The 21826-nt window shown below is 52.7% G+C and overlaps 1 protein-coding gene across 3 annotated transcripts in view; it reads left to right on the top strand.

Annotated features, from left to right (window-relative positions):
• The window catches only part of ITPR1 (inositol 1,4,5-trisphosphate receptor, type 1), a 321128-nt gene that overhangs the window by 245608 nt on the left and 53694 nt on the right, over positions 1-21826 (top strand). For all 3 annotated transcript variants that reach the window (XM_006897081.1, XM_006897079.1, XM_006897080.1), the window contains 7 exons: positions 685-938; positions 7883-8083; positions 9380-9490; positions 12072-12167; positions 14277-14399; positions 16085-16189; positions 18675-18867. In XM_006897081.1, coding sequence (XP_006897143.1) covers positions 685-938; positions 7883-8083; positions 9380-9490; positions 12072-12167; positions 14277-14399; positions 16085-16189; positions 18675-18867 — 1083 coding nt within the window. The remainder of the gene's footprint in view (positions 1-684; positions 939-7882; positions 8084-9379; positions 9491-12071; positions 12168-14276; positions 14400-16084; positions 16190-18674; positions 18868-21826) is intronic.

The raw sequence follows: 21826 nt of genomic DNA, 5'->3' as shown, positions 1-21826 counted from the left end.
CATCATTCTTGCCTCCAAAGAGCACTCTGGCTGCACTTTCTACAAGGCATGTTTGTTCTCTTGGCCGTCCGTGGGATGTTCAGTGCTCTTCTCCAACACCACAGCTCAAAGGCGTCAATTCTTCTCTCATCCTCCTTCATTGTCCAGCTCTCAGATGCATAGCGGGAGATTGGAAAGAGCATGGCCTGACTCAGACGCACCTTAGTCCTCAGACTGGAGGCTCCCATGAGCACTCGTGTACAGGCTCAGTCACAGCGCTTTGGTATTTGGGTGCTCAGTTGTCGTTGCTGTAACAATTACTGTTGTGATTAGTGTTGTGTGGAACCCTCCCATCAGCTCTCCAAGGTCAGCTCTCCAAGGTCAGGTCCCCCAGGGCTCGCTCTGCTTTACAGATGAGGAGACGGAAGCCCTGAACCGTACGTGGATGGGGTGTGCAGAACCTGCGCTGTGCCTTTTCCTCCACAGTAAGGGCAGGCCTAGCGGAAACGCTGTGCTTGGAACACCTGGTGGGTGGATGTGCTTTAGTCCAGTCTGGGGACTGAGAGCAGGTGGCGCTGTGCTGTCCTCTGCGTGCTCTGAGCATCTCTGAGAAGCAGGGACTTTACTGATGCTGAACCCAGTTTGTGTGCAGCACGACACTGCTGAGGGTTGCGTGGCATTCACTCTTCTCTGCTTGTCTCCCAGCCAAAGAGCCCACCACACAGATCAGCGAGGAGACCCGGGACCAGCTCCTCGAGGCCTCGGCTGCCACCAGGAAGGCCTTCTCCACCTTCCGGAGGGAGGCTGACCCCGAAGACCACTACCAGTCAGGGGAGGGCACCCAGACCACCACGGACAAGACGAAAGACGACCTGGAGATGAGTGCGGTCATTACCATCATGCAGCCGATCCTGCGCTTCCTGCAGTTGCTGTGTGAGAACCATAATAGGGACCTGCAGGTGAGGGCCGCGCGGCTTCCATGTCAGCCTGTCAGCGTCAGGGAGCTCAGCCGCCAGCAGGGTGTCCCTGTCTCCACAGTGTCGCCACACGGTGGTGCCTGCTCCACAGACCCCACTCCCATCCCCTTATCCACCAGGTTCCCACTCCTCCCTCAGGGCTCCGTGCTCTGTGGACAGGCCAGCTATCAGTCCGAATGCCTCACAGCTGAGCCTTCCACGGGTTTCCAAGGCTGCAGATCCCACAGAGGAGATCGCCCAGCTTTCTCCTGCAGGGCACCTGGGGGGCTTGAATGACCAGACAGGAGCTGCCTTGGGATTCGCAAGGCTGTGGGCCACACCACCTGTGGACACACTCTGTAGATGTGTGTGTGATAGAGGCCCTGGGTGGCGTAAATGGTTATGGTGCTCAGTGATAACAGAAGGGTTGACTGTTCTAGTCCCCGCAGAAACCCGACCATCTACTTCTGCAAAGTTCCTGAAGCTCTCCAGAGCACTTCTCCGACGCAGCCACTGTCCTGAGTCACAGTGAACCATAAAGCACAATGAACCGTTCTGCTGAGCAGTTCGCTGTAACTGCCGTACTGCACAGAAGTCAGCACACACGCTTGTGGCTTGTAGGCTGACACTGATTGGCATGTAGATAGGTGTTAGGTATGGCTAGATGATTAAATATGTTAAATATATCAGACTGAACAAATCTGGTAGACAGTTCTTTTAAATATTTGTTTCTTGAATGAAAAGTAACCTTCTAGAGTTTTACTTGACAGAGTGTTCCAGAGTAAGTGCTTTCTGAACCCACAATTCCAGGAATCACGTGTTGTTTTTCCCCTGGATGATTGTGGGCAAGGTTTATGGAACACTAAGAACGTGTGTGATGCTAGATGTTCTGTTACTGTCCACATTTAACAGATGAGGAAACGGAGGTGAAGAGGGCACAGTGAAGTGGGCCTCGAACTTAGGCAGTCTATTGCCAGAACTAACTACTGTGCTATGACGGAGCGTATTTCCCCTGTAGCGTTGTCCAGCAGCAAAGGCTCATTTGAGGAAACCTCAGATTCACAGCCATTGAGTCAGTTCTGATTCAGAGATGCCTTCCATGTGGCCCTAAGGTTTGTGTCCCCTCAGGAGGACGGGGTCCGTGGTCCCCTCAGGAGGACAGGGTTTCTCTCAGGAGGTCGTCGGTTCTCTCTTAGGAGAGTGAGGTCCTTGGCTCTGTTGGGAGGATAGGGTTTGTGGTTCTTTATCAGAAAGATGGGGCTCTTAGTGCTCTCGGGAAAACAGGCTCTTTGGTGCTTCCTCAGGAGAATGGGGTCTGGAGGACTGAGTCAGTAATCTCTGTTGAGCTTTGCTTCTGAGTCTTGGACCTGGGAAACCACCCTGTCCATCTTGATGGTGATATGAGGATGAAAGAAAAGACGTCATAATAAAATCGTGTTTGAACAACTTTTCTGAGGACTGAAACGTTTCCTCCTAAAATAAACAAGTTGGCAGCAGTTGTTCTGTGTACTTGAGTCATGGTGATTCATGGTTTGAAGGTTTCAGGATACAGAAAGGAAGTGATTCTAGTCCAAGGCTGGCAAGGAAGATGCAGCCTTTAAATATTTGCACTGGTGAATCTCTCCGCCTGTGACTTGAGATCCACCCCCGTCCCACTGTGCTCATTGGGGCTGCAGCCAGTGCTCGATCTGAAACCCCACAGATGCCACCAAGAGATGAAGTGAGCAAGACATGATAGTCGTTGAGTAGTAAGACAGAGCAGTGAGGTGGAACTAGGTGACCCATCTGGGGGATGGTGTTTTATTTGCTCTCTCTGCTTCTGAAAGCTGGACAGTGACTCGGGAACTGATGAAGAAGTGTGTTGGAGAAGAGCACTGCGTACCCCCTGGACTGCAAGAGGAGCAAACTGACTGACCTAGAGGACGTACAACCAGAGTGCTCCTTAGATGCAAGGAGGGCGGGGCCTTCCCCCCCCTTCCCACTTGACATTGTCAGGATGGGCTAGTCAGGGAAAAGACACAATGCTAGGAAGGGTGGAGGGTCAGAGGCGTGGAGGCCCCTCGCCAGGCTGGATGGACTCAGTGACTGGAACGCTGTCAGACCGTGAGGACGTTGCTGCATAAGGCAAAGCTCAGACCTGCTGTTGACGATCACTGTGAGTTATCGTGGACTCGTGGCTCCTCACCGCTGTCTGGACTCTGCACCTATGGGTTTTCTTGGTTTGGTAGCAGCTGTTTTTAGTCCAATTGGTCTTAAGAGGCAGGATTTTAAAGTCACATTATTCCAGTGCAGTGTTCATTATCCTTGGACAGTTAGACATTGTATGTTTGACAGTTTACCATCTGGAACAGGACAAGTATTACAAAGGGAATTGGGGAGGGAGGCAAGGAACTTGTGTATGAATTGGTGACTACAAAACCAGTCTCCTTGTAAACTTGCGCTAAGATCACAATTTCAAACATTTAGCTTTGAAAGCATCCACCAGCCAGATCTGCCCCATCTTTGAAGACTGTGATTTCACAGAAAACTGTGGTACTTGGGAACTCGAGCAGCTTAGTGGTAAGAAGTGTGTTGCCAGCTCAAAGGCACGTGGTTCAAATCTACCAGCTGCTCTGTGGAGAAGGATGGGCAAGGTCCTCCTGTGTGATTTACAGCCTTAGAAAAGTCTCCGGAGGGTCAGCTATGGGTTGGTTCTGACTCAGCAATACTCGGCATTCAACGAGCCCTCTAGCCCACAGCCTGCCCCCGCACAGAGGCTCTGCCTGCTCCGTTCTGCTCTGTGAGCCCACTGACCCGCAGGTTGTCCCTGCAGAGGGGCTCTGCCCTGCTCCGTTCTGCTCCACGAGGCCACTAGACCACAGGCCACTCTACACAGGGGCTCTGCCCTGCTCCGTTCAGATCCGTGAGCTTTGCTGCTCTCACCAGAAATAAAAATTTGAAAGCTCCTGAAAGGTCATCCCACTCAGCGGTTTTCAAGGTTTTGGGGCCTCTGAATTCTTTATTAAAATAAAGTCGGTGTGACCACAGCGCTTCTCGCCGGGTGCCCCACCTCTCCTGCAGGCTGAGAACCTCACGCCCTGGATCAGTGCCTGGGGTGCTCAGTCCTGCCAAGCAGAGCCAAGCGCTCGCAGCCCGAAGGTGGAGGGTTCGCTGACTCGCAGGCTTGGCTTCTGGTCCGCAGTGGCTGGTCCTGACCCTGCTGCTGCACGTGTTGCTGTGTCGGCACTGAGGTCACAAAGAAGCTGGGCTGAGGGAGTGGATGACTCCACAGGAGGCCAGACCATCTTCCCCCGAGAACACAAAGCCGTGGAGCGCAGCTGTGGCATCTCCATGGCGTGGGCTCTCTGGGCCCATTGTGGCCATCAGTCACCTGATGTCCGCCTCCCAGTGCCAACGGCTGGATTCTGACTAAAGAGATTGTCCGCCCGGTCTCCAGCATCTGCTCCGGAGGGAATGCTCGCCTTCCTCCCACAGACCTCAGGGGGATTTCAGTCGTCACCTCTCAGCAGGCTTCCACGGTGCACACTTTGCAACCAGGGCGCTCTACAACCCGATGCAGGTGTAACTGGTCTCCTCCGCCTCAGGCTCCAGACAGGAAGTAGTTGTGATGTTGTCTGTGTCCGCCCGTTTAATGACTATTGGTGAGGGATTGCTTGTACCAGCACTGGGGTGCCCCCTGTGCCCCACCCTGCTCGCCCCTGCCCAGAAAGGAGACCTGGGCAGGACTGGTTGGACTGCTGGAGGTCACAGGACAGGTGACAGGTGACACCTAACAGACTGAGTACCGAAGAGGGGGCTCGCCTGCCCTGCTCAGTTCCAGGCTCAGAAGAGTGACATGCTTGGTCAAGTTTTGTTTCAGCCAAACACTGGACTATTTGAGTCTAATCCCCAGATGGCCAAGGGGCAGTGCTAAGGTGTGTGTTTCAAAACAAGTTCTTTTCACTCCCTCCCTGGTCTCCATCTCTCTCTGACCCTCCCATCTTCAGAGGCCACTCAGCTTCCACCATTGGAAGAGTAGGACCTTCATGACCTCATCACTGAGGAGTCTTCATCATTTCCGTTGTATATGTGAGCGCCTCACAAAACCTCCTTTAGGACTGACGCCCTGAGGGCCTGGGCAGAAGCACCTTTTCATGAGATCTTTCCAGAAGTGAGCATCCTCTAGTATCCTGTCCAGTCCAGCTCTCTGAGATGTCAGCCTCCCCCTGGAATTACCCTTGAAGGGAGTCAGCCTTCAGTGATACGTTCAGATGGTGTGAAGAACTCTGCCTTCCACCCTGTCGCCGTTTCTGAGCAGAGCGTTGAGCACCGTGTCAGGTCTCCTTGTGGGTCCTGGAGAGGAGGAAGCATTCTCACCAGGATGGAATTCCAGGCTCCTGAGGCGGCGCTGGCAGGTGAGCGCTGAACTGCTGAGAGGTTGGGGGCTTGCAGCTCCCCAGAGGCACCTCGGAGGGAGGGCCTGGTGGTCTGCTTCCTGAAGGCCCAGCGATGGAAAACCCAGATCTCTGCTCTGACCACGTGGGCCGCTGCGAGGTGGGTGACAGCTGGCCTGGTTAGGGTTGTTGTAAAGAAATGCAGAGAAGCTGGGGGAGTTGGACCCCAGCCCCGAGTGCCTTGTCGCGCTGAGAGGCCTGGCACTCCTGTTGGTAAACGTTCAGTAGTGGTAAAGCTTCCAGTTTCCTTTGCCAGATTGGCAGTTGCTGCCTTCAGCAAGCCTTGTTGAGGAGTGCGGACGTTGAGGGAAGACTGAGAGCTAGTTCATGTGTGTGTCTCAGTGTTCACTTGCCGGGGAGCTGGCTTTGCTTTTTCTCTGGGTGCGTGAAGGCAGGTCCTACTCTCTCTCCACCTAAGTCTGCGTAAACATGGATTTCAGGGCCTCTGTGAAGGCCGTCGCGGTTCCTTCACCTTCCGTCTCAACACAGCTGACGGCCTCCCAGGTAGGCCACAGGAGGAAGAGATTTCTCTGCCTGGACAAGACCAGGGTGGTCTGTGCAACGGCTGATTATCTCCCCTGGCACACAGGCCACCTTCCAGCGACTGGCTTGCTTCCCTTTGGTAAAGGATGAGAGGAAATAGTCACTCCATGTCGGAGATGGGTGGTTCCAGGTGGACATGGTGGAAGGGTGAGGTTTCGAAGATGCTTTCCAGGACACCATCCTTCAGGGCGACCTGAAATGTGTGCTCCTGGCCACTCAGTAGCTGCCCAAGTCCCCTTCTCTGTCTACACCATTTGATTTAGATCATGTCCGGCCATTTGTAGGCACCTGATAGAGCTCTGGGGCATAGTCCATCGAGACTGTGCTGGTCACTAAAGGCCAAGCTTCTCTTGTGGTTCAAGTGCGCTTGCAGTTCCACGGGACAGAGATGGGCCACCTCTTGCCATGCGAGCTAGAGCCTCGGACACTGATGGAGAGTCCGCTGCAGCGGCAGTGAGGGCCCAGTGACCTTTCCTGCGTGACTCTCTCTGCGTTAGCCGGTGGACGTGCCGGGGAGCCAGCAGACTCAAGCTCAGGGGGAGATGTCCCGAGGGGAGCCCACGAAGCCCCTCCCAGAAGAGGCTTTGCCCACGTCCCAGGCAGAGGGTACCCAGCTGACAGAGGAAGGAGCATTCCATGGTGCTGACCAGAGGGTCCTCCCTCACCCCACATGGTGGCCCTAACACAGAGGCATCTTCCTCCAGAAACGAGCCAGACCGTCGTGGGGGTGGGATCTGCTGTGGCTCCCTGTGGCGGCCAGTCAGTCGTCTGTCCCGCCTGCTGTTGTATTAGTTGCCATCCACTCGGCGTGACCCCTACTGACCTCATGATGCTAATCCTGGACGTTCAGCACCCAGACTAGCCCACCGGCTCACTGCTGGGTTTTTGTTCAGTGGTGATTTGGGGGGAAGCTCACAGAGCACGTTGTCTTCCGTCCTTCACTGCAATCCCTGCAGTGTCTGATCAGCCTCTTTCCGGACTTTCTCTGCCCCCAGCTCTTCCTAGTCTGTTCATGAACTTTACACCCTCTCCTCTCCCCTCCCTGGTGACCACTCTAGTACGAACTTGTCTGTGTAACTTTGTAATAATGGTCTTGTGGAGTAGTTGCTCTTTTCTGACCAACTCCTTTTACTCAGCGTAATGTCCTGTGTTCATCCTTGTTACGTTTGGTTCACAAATCCTTTGTTGTCTGTAAAGCACAACACTGACCTCGCCGATGTCGGTGACAGTAGAGGAGTTAGCAAGCAGGAAAATGGATAAGAGCTGAGTAAAGAAATAATACGAGAAGGGAGCTCTGGTGGCCTAGTGGGTACAGAATTGCACTCCCAACGCAAAGTCTGGTGGTTCAAATCCACTAGCTGCTCCAAGGGATAAAGCTGGGCACTCTCCTCCTCTGCAGATCCACTGGAGGCTCCGCTGTGAGTTTGTTCGGACTTGAGGGCAGTGAGGAGTTTTAAAATTTTTCTTTTATATCGATTCATACAAAACTCATATACATTGTGTTTCACACTTTCCTTCCTTCACATTGTATTTCATACAATGAAATATTAATTTATTCTCATAAGTTGTATTTTGTAAAATAATCCCCACTAAATTATGCCCACCATTACCCCATCTTTTCAGGTCCCCCACCCGCCCCCGTATCTTTCCCATTTCCTTTATTGGCTCCCTCCACCCATCAAATTGTGTGGCCCTGTGATTCCCCCTGAGGTCAGTGAGTTTTATAAGAATCTGTAATGAGTGGTCAAGGAGGATCCTTCCTCCATGTTTGGTGAGCCTGTCACAGTGCTGATGACCGTCACCAGAGGCCAAGTCCACAGCTGACCGCTCGTGGGAGGCCAGGTTGATGACTGGTCTGTCCAGCGTGGCATCTCGCTGTATAATTCAAAGTGCCCCACTTGTGGGATATTCAGAATGTCAACACGACTGACCTTTCTCATCTTCTCCCTGTCCTGCGCCTCCTAATTACAGAATTTCCTTCGTTGCCAAAATAATAAGACCAACTATAATCTGGTGTGTGAGACCCTGCAGTTCCTGGACTGTATTTGTGGAAGCACCACCGGCGGGCTCGGTCTTCTCGGGCTGTACATCAACGAAAAGAACGTGGCGCTGATCAACCAGACCCTGGAGAGTCTGACCGAGTACTGCCAGGGGCCCTGCCACGAGAACCAGGTACCCGCCTGCCTTTAGGGAAACTCGTGCCGGAGATGTTGTTGGCGGGGACTTGGCCTCCCAGCGCCTGCCCCTGGCCTGGGAGGAAGAGGCTCCGAGCGAGACCCTGTGCGGCAGGCCCCCGAGGGCCTTGCCAGGTGGTGGGCGTCGTGGGCCTCCCTCTAGTAGCCTCATGCGGTTTGGTCCGAGTGTCTGATGCCAGCTTGGCCTTTGGTGATTGGCAGTGGGGCAGAGCTGGGCTCCTGGGCTGTGCCTTAAATGCTGAGACACTCAGAAGGTCACTTAACAAGAGGGCAGACCTGCTTCTCAGGAGACCACTTAAAAGTAACGTGGCCCTGCTTGAGCCATGAGAGGTGAAGCATGAGAATGTGCACGTGTGTGTGTAGAACACAGCACAGATGCCAAGGTCTAGAATGAAGAACTAGCCAGTAATGAGTGTGGCCCTGTGTATATTCTGGGTCCAGCCTATTCTTTGCTTTTCTTGAGCAGGAAAATCTGTCTTCCAGAAAAATCTGTCTTCCAGATTGTGTGAGCTTTCGCACAGTGCTGCCATGAGGCTGATTTTGAACTCCGTGTTGGCTCTGTCCTGGCTGTGCTGTGCCAGTGCTCAGGGAGGTGTGTCGCGGGGGAAGGTGGGCACCCTTGAAGGAGAGGGGCGACACCCTGCCCTGAGCTCTGCAGGTGCGTGACATTAGCTCTGTCATATCCACGCTCCCCTCCTTCAGAGGCAGGCAGTGCCGTCCATGGTAAGAGCAACAGCAGCAAAACACACAGGTTTAGGTTTTATCTGGCCTCTCGGTGAGTTTCCTGACAACCCCAGTCTGCATTTCTGGCACACAGGTCTGTGGACAGAGCAGGCTCGGCTGTAAATGGAGGTCGATAATGCGTAAATTAGACAGGAAACTGGCTTCCCACTTCAGCCTTGAGCACAGCTCTGAAACGTGAACAGCGAGTGATGTGGGGAGAGTGGAGCGCCCCTCGAGGGGAGCCGGGCTGGGAACTCGCCCCAGTTGTACAGAATGTTTCCTCTTGAGAACAGAAGCAGACTGCCCCTCACTGCCTGGATCCGACCTGGCCAGTTTATCAGTTATGGTGCATGGGGACTTTCCTGCTTTTCTGTTCATTCTGAAACTAGAGATTTTCATCTGTCTTTTCTTTTTACCACGTTCTCACGGAAATTTGCAGCTCTCCTCGAGAGGCAGCACTGGGAGTGGCGCGGGTTGTAGACATGGCAGCTCTTGGTGCTGGACTGCTATCTGATGTCCACGCTGTTGTGCTGTGTGTCTTTTTGCTCAGAACTGCATTGCCACCCATGAGTCGAACGGCATCGACATCATCACAGCCCTGATCCTCAACGACATCAATCCCCTGGGCAAGAAGAGGATGGACCTCGTGCTGGAGCTCAAGGCAAGTAGGGACTGAGCGGAGAGGCGGTGGGCTCTCACGTGCTCAGGGTTCGCCTCTGCGCATGACGTGGTCACTGTTGCCCGACCAGACACTGAAGATGATCATTTTGCTTAAATGAGTGACCCAAATTAGAAGCTCTGACTAAAACACAGAGCCTCAGCTTCCTCTTCCAAATGAGGGTCTTCTGACAGGATGCCACCTCTTCAGTGTTAAGTCGCATCAGATGACAGTGCATCACTCAAAAGTGAGACCTGAGTTCACACGGCAGCTGAGACCCTGCAGTGATGATTCTGAAAGCCACCAACAGAAATGTGGGAGCCTCATTTCCTCTGTGGTTCCAGATCCTCCTCCTCTTTGAGGAAAAGGGGTCAGTTGAGGAACAACTAGGTCTACCCAACACCAAAAAAAAGTTGCATGTACTTTATCAGCCGCTGTCGTTTCTCGGCGCTGTTTTGACTGCTCGGGTCCAGCAGTTAATGCGACTGGCCGCTAACTGCAAGACTGAGATGCCCATGCAGAGATGCCCGAGGAAAACGAGTGGTCCGCCCACCTCTGAAAAGTCCGTTCTGGAAGCCCTGGGAGGGCACAGTCTTGCTCTCACGCCCTGGGGTCACCACGAGTAGGCATGTCCTTCCCAGCTAGTGTTGTCATAACTGGTTGACACAGATGTTTGTCCAGTGTTGGTTGTATTGAGAGGAGTGTCGCGTGGCCCATGGAGGTGCCTGTCCGTGTGGATGGACCCAGGTGACCGATGTTGGAACACCGCTGATGTTCTGACTTCCTCCAATACCAAGATAGTTTCTAGAAGGGAAGTGGTAGCTTTAGCTGCTGGGCTCCAAAGCTGGCCTCTCGGACGCTGGAGAAGCTCACAGTGTCAGCTACCTTAGTGCCCCAGCAATTCTCAATCCTGGTTAACAGTTTCCAAGATTCTCTAGGAATTTAGAGGTTCAGTTCTGAGAACTGGCCTTGGAACCCATCCTGATGTCAGAAGACACGTTGAAAGGGTTCACTGCATGTTTCCTTTTGAGCAGTTCCCACAGTGGAGTCTGTTGGGACTTAACCTCCGAGGCACAGACACTTAGCATTGTCACAGCAAGACCCAGAACTCAGGTTTTAGCCAGAAAGCTGGTCCGTGTTTATTGCTTGAAAGATGTCACCACAGAGAGGTTTGCCGGGGAAGGTGTTAGCAAAAGCCCACGGTCCCTGGGTGAGGGGTTTGTTTACCTTTCAGTGTTTAGAACTGAGAATTCACACCGAGAGCTCATTTGGGTGAGCAATTAAATGAGATTTCATGTTGCTTTTTAACCCCTTTTGACATATTTTGACCACCTTGACGTGACCTTCCTTCTGCTCCTGCCTGGCTGCTGTCACCTGTGTGTGCTGGAGGGACCTGTGAGGGCCTGAGACCCCTGCCCGTTGCCGTTCACCATCTCCATGGCGTTCTGGGCTGGCCGCCCTCGGAATCTCCCAAGGCATGCCACGGCCATTAGAAAGCCTAGCCACCTGGCTGAACGGCTATGACTTAGGCTTAGAGAGTGGTAAATGCCCCCCAAGACAACAGTAACAAGCTGTGAGTCCTACAGACAAACAAATGGGAACCCTAGTGACGTGGTGCTTAAAGCACTCAAGCGTAAGCCCGCCAGGCAGTGTTCAGACCCATTAGCTGTTCCATGGGATAGATGTGAAGCAGCCGCTTCTGCTAACACTTTCACGACCTTGGAAACACCGTGAGGTGCTCTGAGTGGTCCTTGACTGGACGGCACAGAAACTGGAGGATATGCCAGCATGCTGATTGCCGTAGATGCAGGACCTAAAGGGAAGGCAAACCAAGAGAAATGCAGGTGTAAGTGCTTGAGCATGGAACTGGACACCAGGGCTTGTTACATGTGGACCGACTGGGTCACTTTAGCTGGTGTCAGGTGCGCCCTCATGTAACTGGGACCTACCTGGGCTGACAGGACTACTTAACAACAGGCAGGAAAGGCCTCGTGCCTGCCTTTCACGGGCACTGGTGCTCTTGGTGCCTGTCCACCGAGACGCACCATCTCAATGGCAGACTACTCCTGACCACAGTCACTAGAGTGACATGTCAGAGCTCTGAGGTTTAAATTTCCCTTTTCCACTTCAGATTTGTTCCAGGTAACTTTAGGACAAAACCCTCCCCAAACAAGTCAGTACCTCTTTGACCCAACTCTGGGTGACGGGAGGTTAACACACTGTCTGCTGACCACATGGTTAGTGGTTCGGATCCACTCGGGTATCTTGGAAGAAAAACTCAATGACCTTCTTTTAAATTCCCGGTGTGACAACTCTATGGAACACAGGTCCCCTTTGACACTTTGGGGGCCAATTTGTAGACATAGCAGGGTGCCAGCTTTTTACCTAATTCATGCTCTGTAGATGCGTTTCTGGGGTTCAAGCTGGTACATCCTGTCAGGTGGTGATGGTGTTGGCGTGCCTGGCAGGAGCTAGTCCCCTGGTGGACTGCGCATCCGTCCAGCAGGTTACGGGTGCCAGCCGGCTCGTGGGCTCCTGTGGGTCACCGTGCGCAGCTGGCCCATGTCGCCCCTCTGTCTCTTAGAACAACGCTTCGAAGCTGCTCCTGGCCATCATGGAGAGCAGACACGACAGCGAGAATGCAGAGCGTATCCTGTACAACATGCGGCCCAAGGAGCTGGTGAGTGGGTGGCCGTGAACCCCGATGGCGGCACAACCGGGAAGGCTTCCTCGCAGGTCCCCAAATTCAGATGTACAGTGGGAACCTTAAATCCTGGTCTCCGCGGGTGGAGAAGTGAGTCCCTGCTCTGTGCTGTTAGTCAGAACTGACTCCCAGCTGACCCTCCAGCTCGCTCTCAGAGGCTGTAAGCTGCAGAGGAGGAGATTGCCCATCTTCATCCCAAAGGGCCACTGGGGGATTCAAACTCTAGGCCTTTGGATTGGCAGTGTGGCTCCTTCCCCAGTAGACCACTAGAGTTCCCTTGAGAGAAGTGGTGCGTTGAATAGTGTGTACCGCCCCGCCCCCCCAGGCAGTCACCCAGGGAAGCCCCACCTCCTTTCTCCTCGTGGGGGGGCAGTGTGGTGTGGTCACAGCAAGGACCAGTCAGGGTTCAAGCCCCTAGTGCTGCCTGTTTGGTCTGTGTCCCTGGAGCCCTCGAAGCGGTATCTTCCTGACCTGTGAAGGGGAGATGATGATGTCTCACCTAGAGGGTTGCTCTGATGACTGGAAGAGAATTCCTGCCAGACCCTCCGCGGTTGGCGACCAGAGGGACCCAGGCACTTTGCTGACCCCTGCTTCACTGCTGGTCTTTCGGCACCTCCGGCCGCCTGCAGACCTCAGCTTGCTTCAAAGCCAGCAGTCTGGGCAGCCAGAGGGCATTGGGTTGCGGTTGATTTTTAGTTTTAAAGAAGCATGATCCTATTTCTTTTTGAGGGTGATGTTTGCAGCCAGTAAGACAAGCCGCTGTCGGAGACAGTGGGCAAGCTGAACAGCACCTCCCGATTTGGACTTCTTCCCGTGCAAATAGAGGATCTGGCCGATAGAAACGAGGGCATTCAATTCAGCCTTTCTGCCTCCCGTGACCTCAGTGTTCGCTTGGGGCAGGGCTGAAGTCCACTCATTATTGCCTTAAATACAGTGGACGGGAGCACAGGCCTTTCATTCCTGGGGCCAGTCCATGCTGGACAGCCTCTCAAGTTTACATAACAGCTTATGTAACAGCCTGGGAGAAGGGTCAGGATTTACTGCCCTCAGGCAAGGGGGCAGCAGCTTTAAGGAGACTCCAGTCAGGTTCCTTTGAGTCGTCCCCCCACACTCCTGTACAGCACAGCCTGGGGTGGGGAATGTCCACCCAGTGTCTTGGGTGCCCCACCCTCTGGGATTCTGTCTGGGCTTTGTACTGAACACTGGGGTCTCAGCCATTGTACCAGACACTGGAGTCCCAGGCATTTGACTGGACACTGGGGTGGGCACCAGGTGAGGCCCAGAGATGTTTGAGAGTGGGCCTCCAAGAATAGGACAGGCTGAATATGTGGGTCCTGCACCCGTGAAGGCAGCTGGACGGACCAGCCATGTGACCAGGCTCTGAATCTGTTCACAACAAAAAATGGGACTAATGAGCCCTCGTTAAATGTGTGTGGGCTGCCAATTCTTAATGCTAATACTGAGACGCCGCGGATAGCGCTTGATACATAGGACATGCCCGGTGGGTGTAGCTTCTTATGTGGTGCATTTGAGTCAGAACCCACCCATAGCTGACCCTCCAGCTGGTTTTCAGAGGCATAAATCAGGAGGAGATTGCCCATCCTTCTCCCACAAAAGCAGCTGGTAGATTCGAACTGTGTGCTTTTGGGATTGCAGTGCAGCTCCTTACCAGTAGGCCGCCAGAGTTGGTGGTGGTGTTTTTCTTATGTATTGGGCGGTGAGGACAAGGATGTCCTTGGAGTCAGAGAAATCACATTCCCACCCTATTCTAAGAGCGAGTGGATTTCTTGAAAACTTGAAGCTGGGAAGAGATGTAAGAGGAGAGTGTGACCCCTCGCCCACACTGTGTCACACTGGACTGAGGGGCTCTGATTGCCCACAGGCCCCTTTAGCGTAGAAGGTAAGAACCAGCTGCAGGCCCTCTTGAGTCAGGTGACGGGCCCCGTTCTTCACGTCGGAGGAGGGGGTTGGTGGGTGTCACGATGACCTCACGAAAGATTCCAAGGTCTCTTGTGTGAGTGGGCTCTGCTAGTGCTGTCAGGGTCTTCCCTGGCCCACAGCTGGGCTCCCGGGCCCTTCTCACAGGTGGAGGTGATCAAGAAGGCCTACATGCAAGGCGAGGTGGAGTTTGAGGATGGAGAAAATGCTGAGGACGGAGCGGCGTCGCCCCGGAACGTAGGCCACAACATCTATATCCTTGCCCATCAGGTAGGACCCTCCAGCGCTGCCCCATCTCCACACTGGACGCCTCCACACTTGCTTCCCTGTTGGGGTTTCAGCCCAGATTGCTGGCTCTTGAGACTCCTGGGCTCCCGAGGACTGGCTGCCTGATGCCCGGCTCCAGAATGTTCCATCTGGAGCACAGGGGTGCTTGGGTCATGTACTTGCAAACTCCTGTGTTTCTTAAAAGCCATCCACCACTGAGCAGTGGCATGTAATGTTTTATGACATTATCTGGAGACAATTGAAAGGCATCTTGGGCTTTTCATACATATTAATGTGTTTTCTTAACAATCTGCGAAGTAGACTTCTGCTTCCTTGCTGTTACATTTGGAAATCTTGGGAACTCGGGGCTAAGCCTCCTTCGTTTGCCTCCTGTGGGCTGTAGGCCTTACGCTCTGGCATCATATGCCATGTTTCATAATTCTCTTCCCAGGTGGCTGGGCCTTTGAAGACACTTCCCCTTTCTGGATGTTGATGTCCTTTCTGAGCTCTGCCTGGACTGTCTGAACTCCAGTGGACACTTGTTTCTCCTGTCCATTCTACCTTTTTTAAATTAAAAATATTTTTTACCTCTTTAACCTCAGTTACAGGAGCTAGACATAAAATCACGATCCTATTGACCTGGGATTCCCAGGGTGTCTGAGGTCACAACCCCACTGCTCTCAGGAGGTTGGGTGTTCAAGTTTACAGATGCCTGAGAAGAGCGGCGTGGTGGTCGACTTCTGAAGGATCCCCCGCTGAAAACACTCAGGACCAGCTCTGCTCCAACCCCCGGGGGGTCAACTGTGGGTCATAGTCTGCTAACCAACAAGACTGGGGCGTCGGGTATTGACCCTGAGCTTGGCAGTTCCTCCTCCTCGTCAGGTGCTGTCAAGTTGAAGGCCACTCACGGCAACCCTGGGAACAACAGCCCTGAATTTGGCCCTGCCCTGGACCACCCTCACCACCTCTGATGAGCCTGTCATTACAGTCACTGGGTCGACCCGTCTTGTTGAGGGTCTTCCTCTCTAGGTCCAATTCTCCCCCTTTTCCAGCTTGGGCTGGTCCCTCCTCACAACATGCCCCAAGTCCAGGACCAAGGTACCCACCCCCCCTGCCTGTAAGAAGCACCTTGGATGCCCTTCCTCCAGGACAGTCCTGTTTGTTTTGGCAGTTCAGGGATACACTCTTTGCCAGCAATGCAGTTCAGAGGCATAGATTCTTCTTCTGTCATTCTTCTTTATTATCCATCTTAGAGATGTACTGGAAGGAACTGCCGTACCCGTGGCTTGGATCAGGCACACCTTAGTCCTTAAACTGACATCCTTGCTCTGCTGCTTTTTAACATCCATCATGGCTGGAGAATATAAACCAGTCTGCTGCCCACTATTCCCAGCATTTAGTCAACTAAGTGATCATAATGGAGGCTCTAAGCGACTGTCCAGAAAGCCCTAACCCTTCCCACCTGGCTGAAGAGGTCAGGAGCAAGCTAGACATGACGTGGCATGAAGCTCCATCAGTTCTGCCAGCTCCCAAAATCGCTACTGTGCAAAGCCCAGCTTGATGGAGCCTAGCAGCCTCCTTTGCTTGCCTCGTTTCTGGCTAGGGTGTATTTTTATGCCCAAAGGTGGAAGGGAGCTGTGTGTTTCTCTGAAGAGGCAGTGACCCCCCTGTTCTGTTCTTGGGTCTAGTTGGCTCGGCATAACAAGGAACTGCAGACCATGCTGAAACCCGGAGGCCAGGTGGACGGAGATGAGGCTCTGGAGTTCTACGCCAAGCACACGGCTCAGATAGAGGTGAGAGCAGAGGGTGCAGCGAGGCAGCAGTGGTGAGAAATGGGCCATGGCTGGGCAGGGCCTGCAGGGGTGAGCTGAGCTGGACTCCAAGGTCTAGGCTGGGTGTGCGATGACTGCACAGGATCCAGAACAAAGCAGACCTTGGACACATCCACAGATTCTGTCTCCTTTATGAATTCTAATGAGGCCGTGCAGGCCAAACGGAAGGCTTGTCCCAAACCTAACAGGGAGGCCTGCTCACGGAAGCGTGTTCCTAAGAAATTCCACAGAAGCACAGACCCGAAGGAAAAGTAGGGGTCAGACAGACAGTCTGGCAGGAAGGGCTTCAGACATGGTGTCATCCAGGTGCAGCCTGAGGAGCTGAGACACCTAGCGAGAGAGCGAGAGAGAGAGGGGCAAAGATTACGAAACGAAGGTCTGCGCCTCGGACGCTGCAGACGCCAGAACTGACCTTGCGAGACGTTTTGACGTGCTCATCAGCAACCGGGAGCTGTACATTTTACATGAGGGATTACTTGTCCTGAAAAAGGAAACTCTCATCTTCAGGGTCAGAGTGTCATCTCCACACTGCGGAGGATTCTCCGGGGAGGGCAGAGAGGCGGGACCTGCCCCATTTGGTGGCAAATCAGGGACTTGGCTCTGTCTGTCCAGTCCTAAGTGCGTGAGGCATCGCAGTGGACTCCAGCGTCCATGAGCAGCCAGACAGTGCTGGCCAAGCTCCTGGCAGTGAGGCGTGATGGTCCTTGTTTTGCTAATGAGGAAATGCACATGTTCGGTGTTAAGGTTTTGAAGGCCTGACACTCTTTTAAGCAAAATAAAATGCTCAGTGTGAATGGTTTTCAAGAATCTTCTTACCTGATGTCTCCACTCTGGGCCACCCTAGTAAAACGGACCATTTCCCCGATTTGCCAGCCCTGGTGGTGTGTGTGAGCGAGCAGTCCTGATTTATTTGTCACGACTGGAGGCTTGGTGGAGGGGCCGGCTCTGTCCTCCGGAGCCTGGAATGATGAGCTTTAGATATTTGAGGTGGAGAAGGTCAGAAGAGCGTGGAGCCTTGGGGTCATGTCAGTGAACATCTTGGTTCACTGGGTAAAACACTGAAGCTTGATGTGGTCAAGACCTTGTCCATAGGGACAAGGTCCCCCCGTCAGTTAGAGGAAGGAAGAGGGCTGGAAGGTGAGCTGCTTCCCAGTATAGGTGGAGCAGAGAGAGGTACGGCTCGATCTCAAGTGGCCTAGGGTCCCAGCTTGCCCGCCCTGCCCACGGCCGACCACCACCTCCGGATGCTTGAGGAAGGTGTGGCTGAGGCTGAGGTTTCTTTCACACTGTAGTGACTTCACGTCAGAGAATGAAGCTGGAGAGCCCCCGGCTCTTGAACTGGAGCGTGCCAGACGCTCTGTATTCCTCCATCCCTTCCTGAGTACAGAATTCAGTTGTTTTCCTTCTGGGTAAGAAAGCATGCAGTCAGCGCCGGCTCTCCTTGGTGGCTGGTCCTGAGCCTGGGTGTACCAGTGTCACCTGAGGCTCGTCCATGTGCCAATTCAGCCATCAGCCCCCACCCACAGCTCCCTCAGAGTGAAGCCGGTCAGAATCGGAGCTGTGATGGCACCTCCGATGGCCTGGGCCCCAGCTCAATCAGGAACCTCTGGTCTAAAGACCACACTCCTTGCGCAGAGGTCTCCCTGCCCAGAGGTCTTGGTGTCCTCACTGTGGGAAGCTGCCTCCCTCTGAGCGTCCTGCCGCAGCGTGACGAGACGTGCCTCTTGTGCTGCATCAGTGAACACAGGTATTGGGACTTCATGTGGAGAGGTTGCCCGGGGGCCTCACCTACCCTCTCCAGCCTCTGAGGAGAAGAATAAAGGCAGGTCAGGCCTCGCTTGTACTTCCGCCTTCGACATCTCTGCTTTCCAGGACATCACTCCGGATGGCATCCTAGATAAGACGCTCCAGACCAGACTGCCTCCTTTTTAGGGAACGAGACAGCTGTGACGTTCTTTGTCACACTAACCTTGATGACAAGTGCTTGCTAGCTACTGGTGTCTAGTGGCCACTGCACTGGACAGCTCAGACACAGAACATTCCAGAATTCTAGACAGTTCTCTTGGCCAGCTATAGCCTAGACTCTCATCTAAATAAGGGCGAAAGAACATGGTTTCAGTTGCTCCCGATAAAAATTAGTCACACCGAAATGAATGTATCTGAGGTTAGGAAACTTCTCCTGTAGACTTACCAAAACCAGACTTTAAGAACTCAGTTTAAATTGCTCCAGATAAAAATTAGTCACCATGAAATGAATGCATTTGAGGTTAGAAGACTTTCTTACAGACTTACCAGGAGAGACCAGCCCAGTGTGTGGTTGGAAGGACAGCTCGGGGGCAGGGCTGGGTTGCACTTCAGCATGGACACTGCCCACGCCCAAAAGCCACGTCGCCCCAGTACCTTTTTTCCAGATGGCCATTGAGTCGCAGCTGCGTTTTCCTTCCAGATTGTGCGGTTGGACCGGACGATGGAGCAGATTGTCTTCCCGGTCCCGAGCATATGTGAGTTCCTCACCAAGGAGTCCAAACTCCGCATCTACTACACCACAGAGAGGGATGAGCAGGGCAGCAAGATCAACGACTTCTTCCTGCGCTCCGAGGACCTCTTCAACGAGATGAACTGGCAGAAGAAGCTGAGAGGTGGGTCAGTGCACGTGGACACCCCTCTAGACAGCTAGTGCCAAAGACGGTGTGGGTTCCACCGCGCTGAGCCTGGCCCTGGGGGCATTTGGCCCCCGGCAAGAGCACGTGTCACTTCCTCTTGTCACCCATGACCACAGGAAGTTGTAAGCACTTTGGTGGTTGGTGAGTGGGCCCTTGACAAGGCTCCTCCAGACAGCACTGGACTGGACTGGACTGGACTGGCGAGAACAGGGCAGGCCCTTGGAGTCATGGGGTGATGCACTTGAGCAGGACTCCAATGGCTGGTTGCTCATGAACTTGAACACCTGCTGGAAGACTCTGCCGTTTTTCCTTTTACAGGTGTCTTCGTTTTCAGGCTCCACTGTCATTTTATAGGTGTTGATTCATTTGGCACATGAGATGAGTTGTGGTTTACCAGTGTGTCCTGTCAAGAAGCCCAGCCAGCTGAGGTGAAATGACTTGTCTGAAACATTTTATGGGGCTTCCCTGGAGGGCATCTCAGCTCCCAGTTTTCATTAGAGTTTTAATGGGATCCTTCGGTTCCGGCATCAGCTGTTGTGACCACGGTTAAGGATGGAGCTTGATGTCTGTCTGGAATCTGGTTTCGTCTGGCACTGGGATTCTCAGTATAGTTCTGACCCCTAGGGCTCTGTCTGTGGGGTGGGCCAGTGGGGAGGCTTGGAGGACCTTTTCTGGATAGCAGGCCGGCTTCTCCCTCATCCCACCAGTTCACACGTGTGTCTCTTGTGAGTTTCCTCCACGTCAGCGGTCACTGGTGGTGTGAGGCTTGAAGCACTCAGCCACGGACCAAGGCTGCCAATTTGAAATCAGCCAGCCAGCCCCTCGGGGGTAGATCTGTGACGGTCCACGTCCATGGAAGTTTAGAGACGAGCAGACTCCAAGGGGCCCTTCTGCTCTGGCCTCTGGGCCCATTTGAGTCACGACTGATTCAGCAGCCTTGGGTTTGGGAGTTTCTCTGACTTCTGCCTTGAGACCTTCCTTCAGCTCTGGATTTGGCTGGTAGCAGAGAGGATGGATTGTGAGAAATCCTGTTCCCAGTCTTCTCCGTCTCCCCTCACTCCTGTCTCTCATTTCTGTCTAAGGAGGAACAGCTCATCGTCCGGCACCTATCTCAGATTCCCATCTATTGCATGAATTAGAAGAGAATTTCCTTTTATTTGTTGTGTTCAGCCTTTGCTAGGATATTCCACAAGTCCAGTTTGGAAAGGTAATTCTGAATTCACTTAGCAAAAATTCTGAAATAACTGTTAAAACAGTAACATTTCTTTTTTCTGGCTTTAGTTGTCCAACAGTTTTTAGATTTGACAGCAGAAGCTTAATCTGTAACAGGAAAATGGATAAATTGGACTTGATAAAAATGTAGAACTTTGTGATTCAGAATACCATTAAAAGAAGAAGATAATTTTAAAAAAAAACCACAACAAACTTTGATTTTACCCTCTTCAATCTATGAATCTTAACACAGAGGTCTTGCTGTTTGAGGGTCTGCCTTTGAAGACCTTCAGTGATGGGATTAATCCAGGGACGACAGCAGTGCTTTGAGGATGGAGATTGAAGAGCGTGCGGGCTGGGGCGAGGTGTGATGGGTTGTAGACTCGACAGCCCGTATCATGGCGCACATGATGTGACATGGGAATCTATGGGGCTAGTAAGATGTGTGTATTCTTGCGTATTAAGCTGTCAAATAAATATGTGTGTGTGTGTGACCTCTTCAAGATTTTATAATCGAGCAGAAAAAGCTCCCCTCCTAGTGATGCAAACATCTTGCCTTTCCTCTTTCAGAGAGAATACAGGAAGGCCCAAGAGATGAGGCCTCCAACCGTTGTCTTACCTCCACTGGTGCGGTGACCTTGGGCGAATAACAGCCCTTAATCAAGATGACCAAATTGATTGATTCCAGCATGGCCATTTAATGATCTCAAAATGTGCATTGTCTGGTCACTAATACCTTCTCTGACGTTTGTCCTCTTAAAAATAGTAACTTTTGTTTCAGTGAAGCTTAAACATAAGCTATATTTGTCAACAGAAAGATTTTAATTGGCTTCAAAGCCATCTGCTAGTAAGGGAGAAATGAAAAATAATAACTGGATTAAATATTATTTGCATATATAGAGGAAGAGAATAAATATACTCATGAGATGTGCAAGTATAATAAAATGGGATTTTTAATTTTTATTATCGCTTCATAGCTTATCTGTCTCCTAATAAGTCTGCAGAACTGCCCTTTCTGGGTTCCTTGTGTGGCTGCTGTCCCTTTCCCAAAGGCACCACAGAAGGACAGTGTGTGCTTTAACAAGCCTGCAGCTCCAGCTGTCACAAAGTGGGGTCTCTCTGAGACTGCTGTGGCCGCGTGCTGCCGCTGAAGTACGGATGTTCCCAGCTGTGCTCCAGGGAAGCACTCCTGACATATATCACACACACACACACATACACGTACACAGACCTCACCCACGTCGATGCATCTTGGTCTCTTTCTGAACCAACTTGCCATCCTTCCTTTAGATCCTAGCCTCAGAGAAGTGAACGTGTTGCTCTGCGGTGTCAAGTGGATTCCAGTTCTCAGCAAACCTTCCTCCAACACAGCCAAGCTCTGCCTGTGTGTCAGCCCTCCTCGCGTGGCTGCGCTGGTGACCGGCAGTCCCCATGTCGCTCCAGCTCCTTGAGGGTCTTCCTCTTCTTCATCAACCTTCTGCTTCATAAACATGGTAGATACCTTTCTCTGGGCACTGGTCTCCTGACAGCATGTCCAAAGAACGTAAAAGAGGCCCTTGAGACAGAACTGTCCATGCTGCACTTTCTTCTTGGTGTTTCGCATTGTGATCGTCACATTTGCCAGAACTGCCCTGGGGAGGCAGCTGGGACCAGTTTCCCTACACAGGTCAGAGTGTGTTGTGCACAGTCAGGGTGGCTCTTAAAGCATTTAAAACTCAGTAAA

Source organism: Elephantulus edwardii, unplaced genomic scaffold (genome assembly GCF_000299155.1).
Source record: "Elephantulus edwardii isolate Elephantulus edwardi_28Jun2011 unplaced genomic scaffold, EleEdw1.0 scaffold00200, whole genome shotgun sequence".
In the NCBI taxonomy this organism is placed as follows: domain Eukaryota; kingdom Metazoa; phylum Chordata; class Mammalia; order Macroscelidea; family Macroscelididae; genus Elephantulus; species Elephantulus edwardii.
Note: the sequence above shows the minus strand (reverse complement) of the source record. Positions and strands in the feature narration are given on the sequence as shown.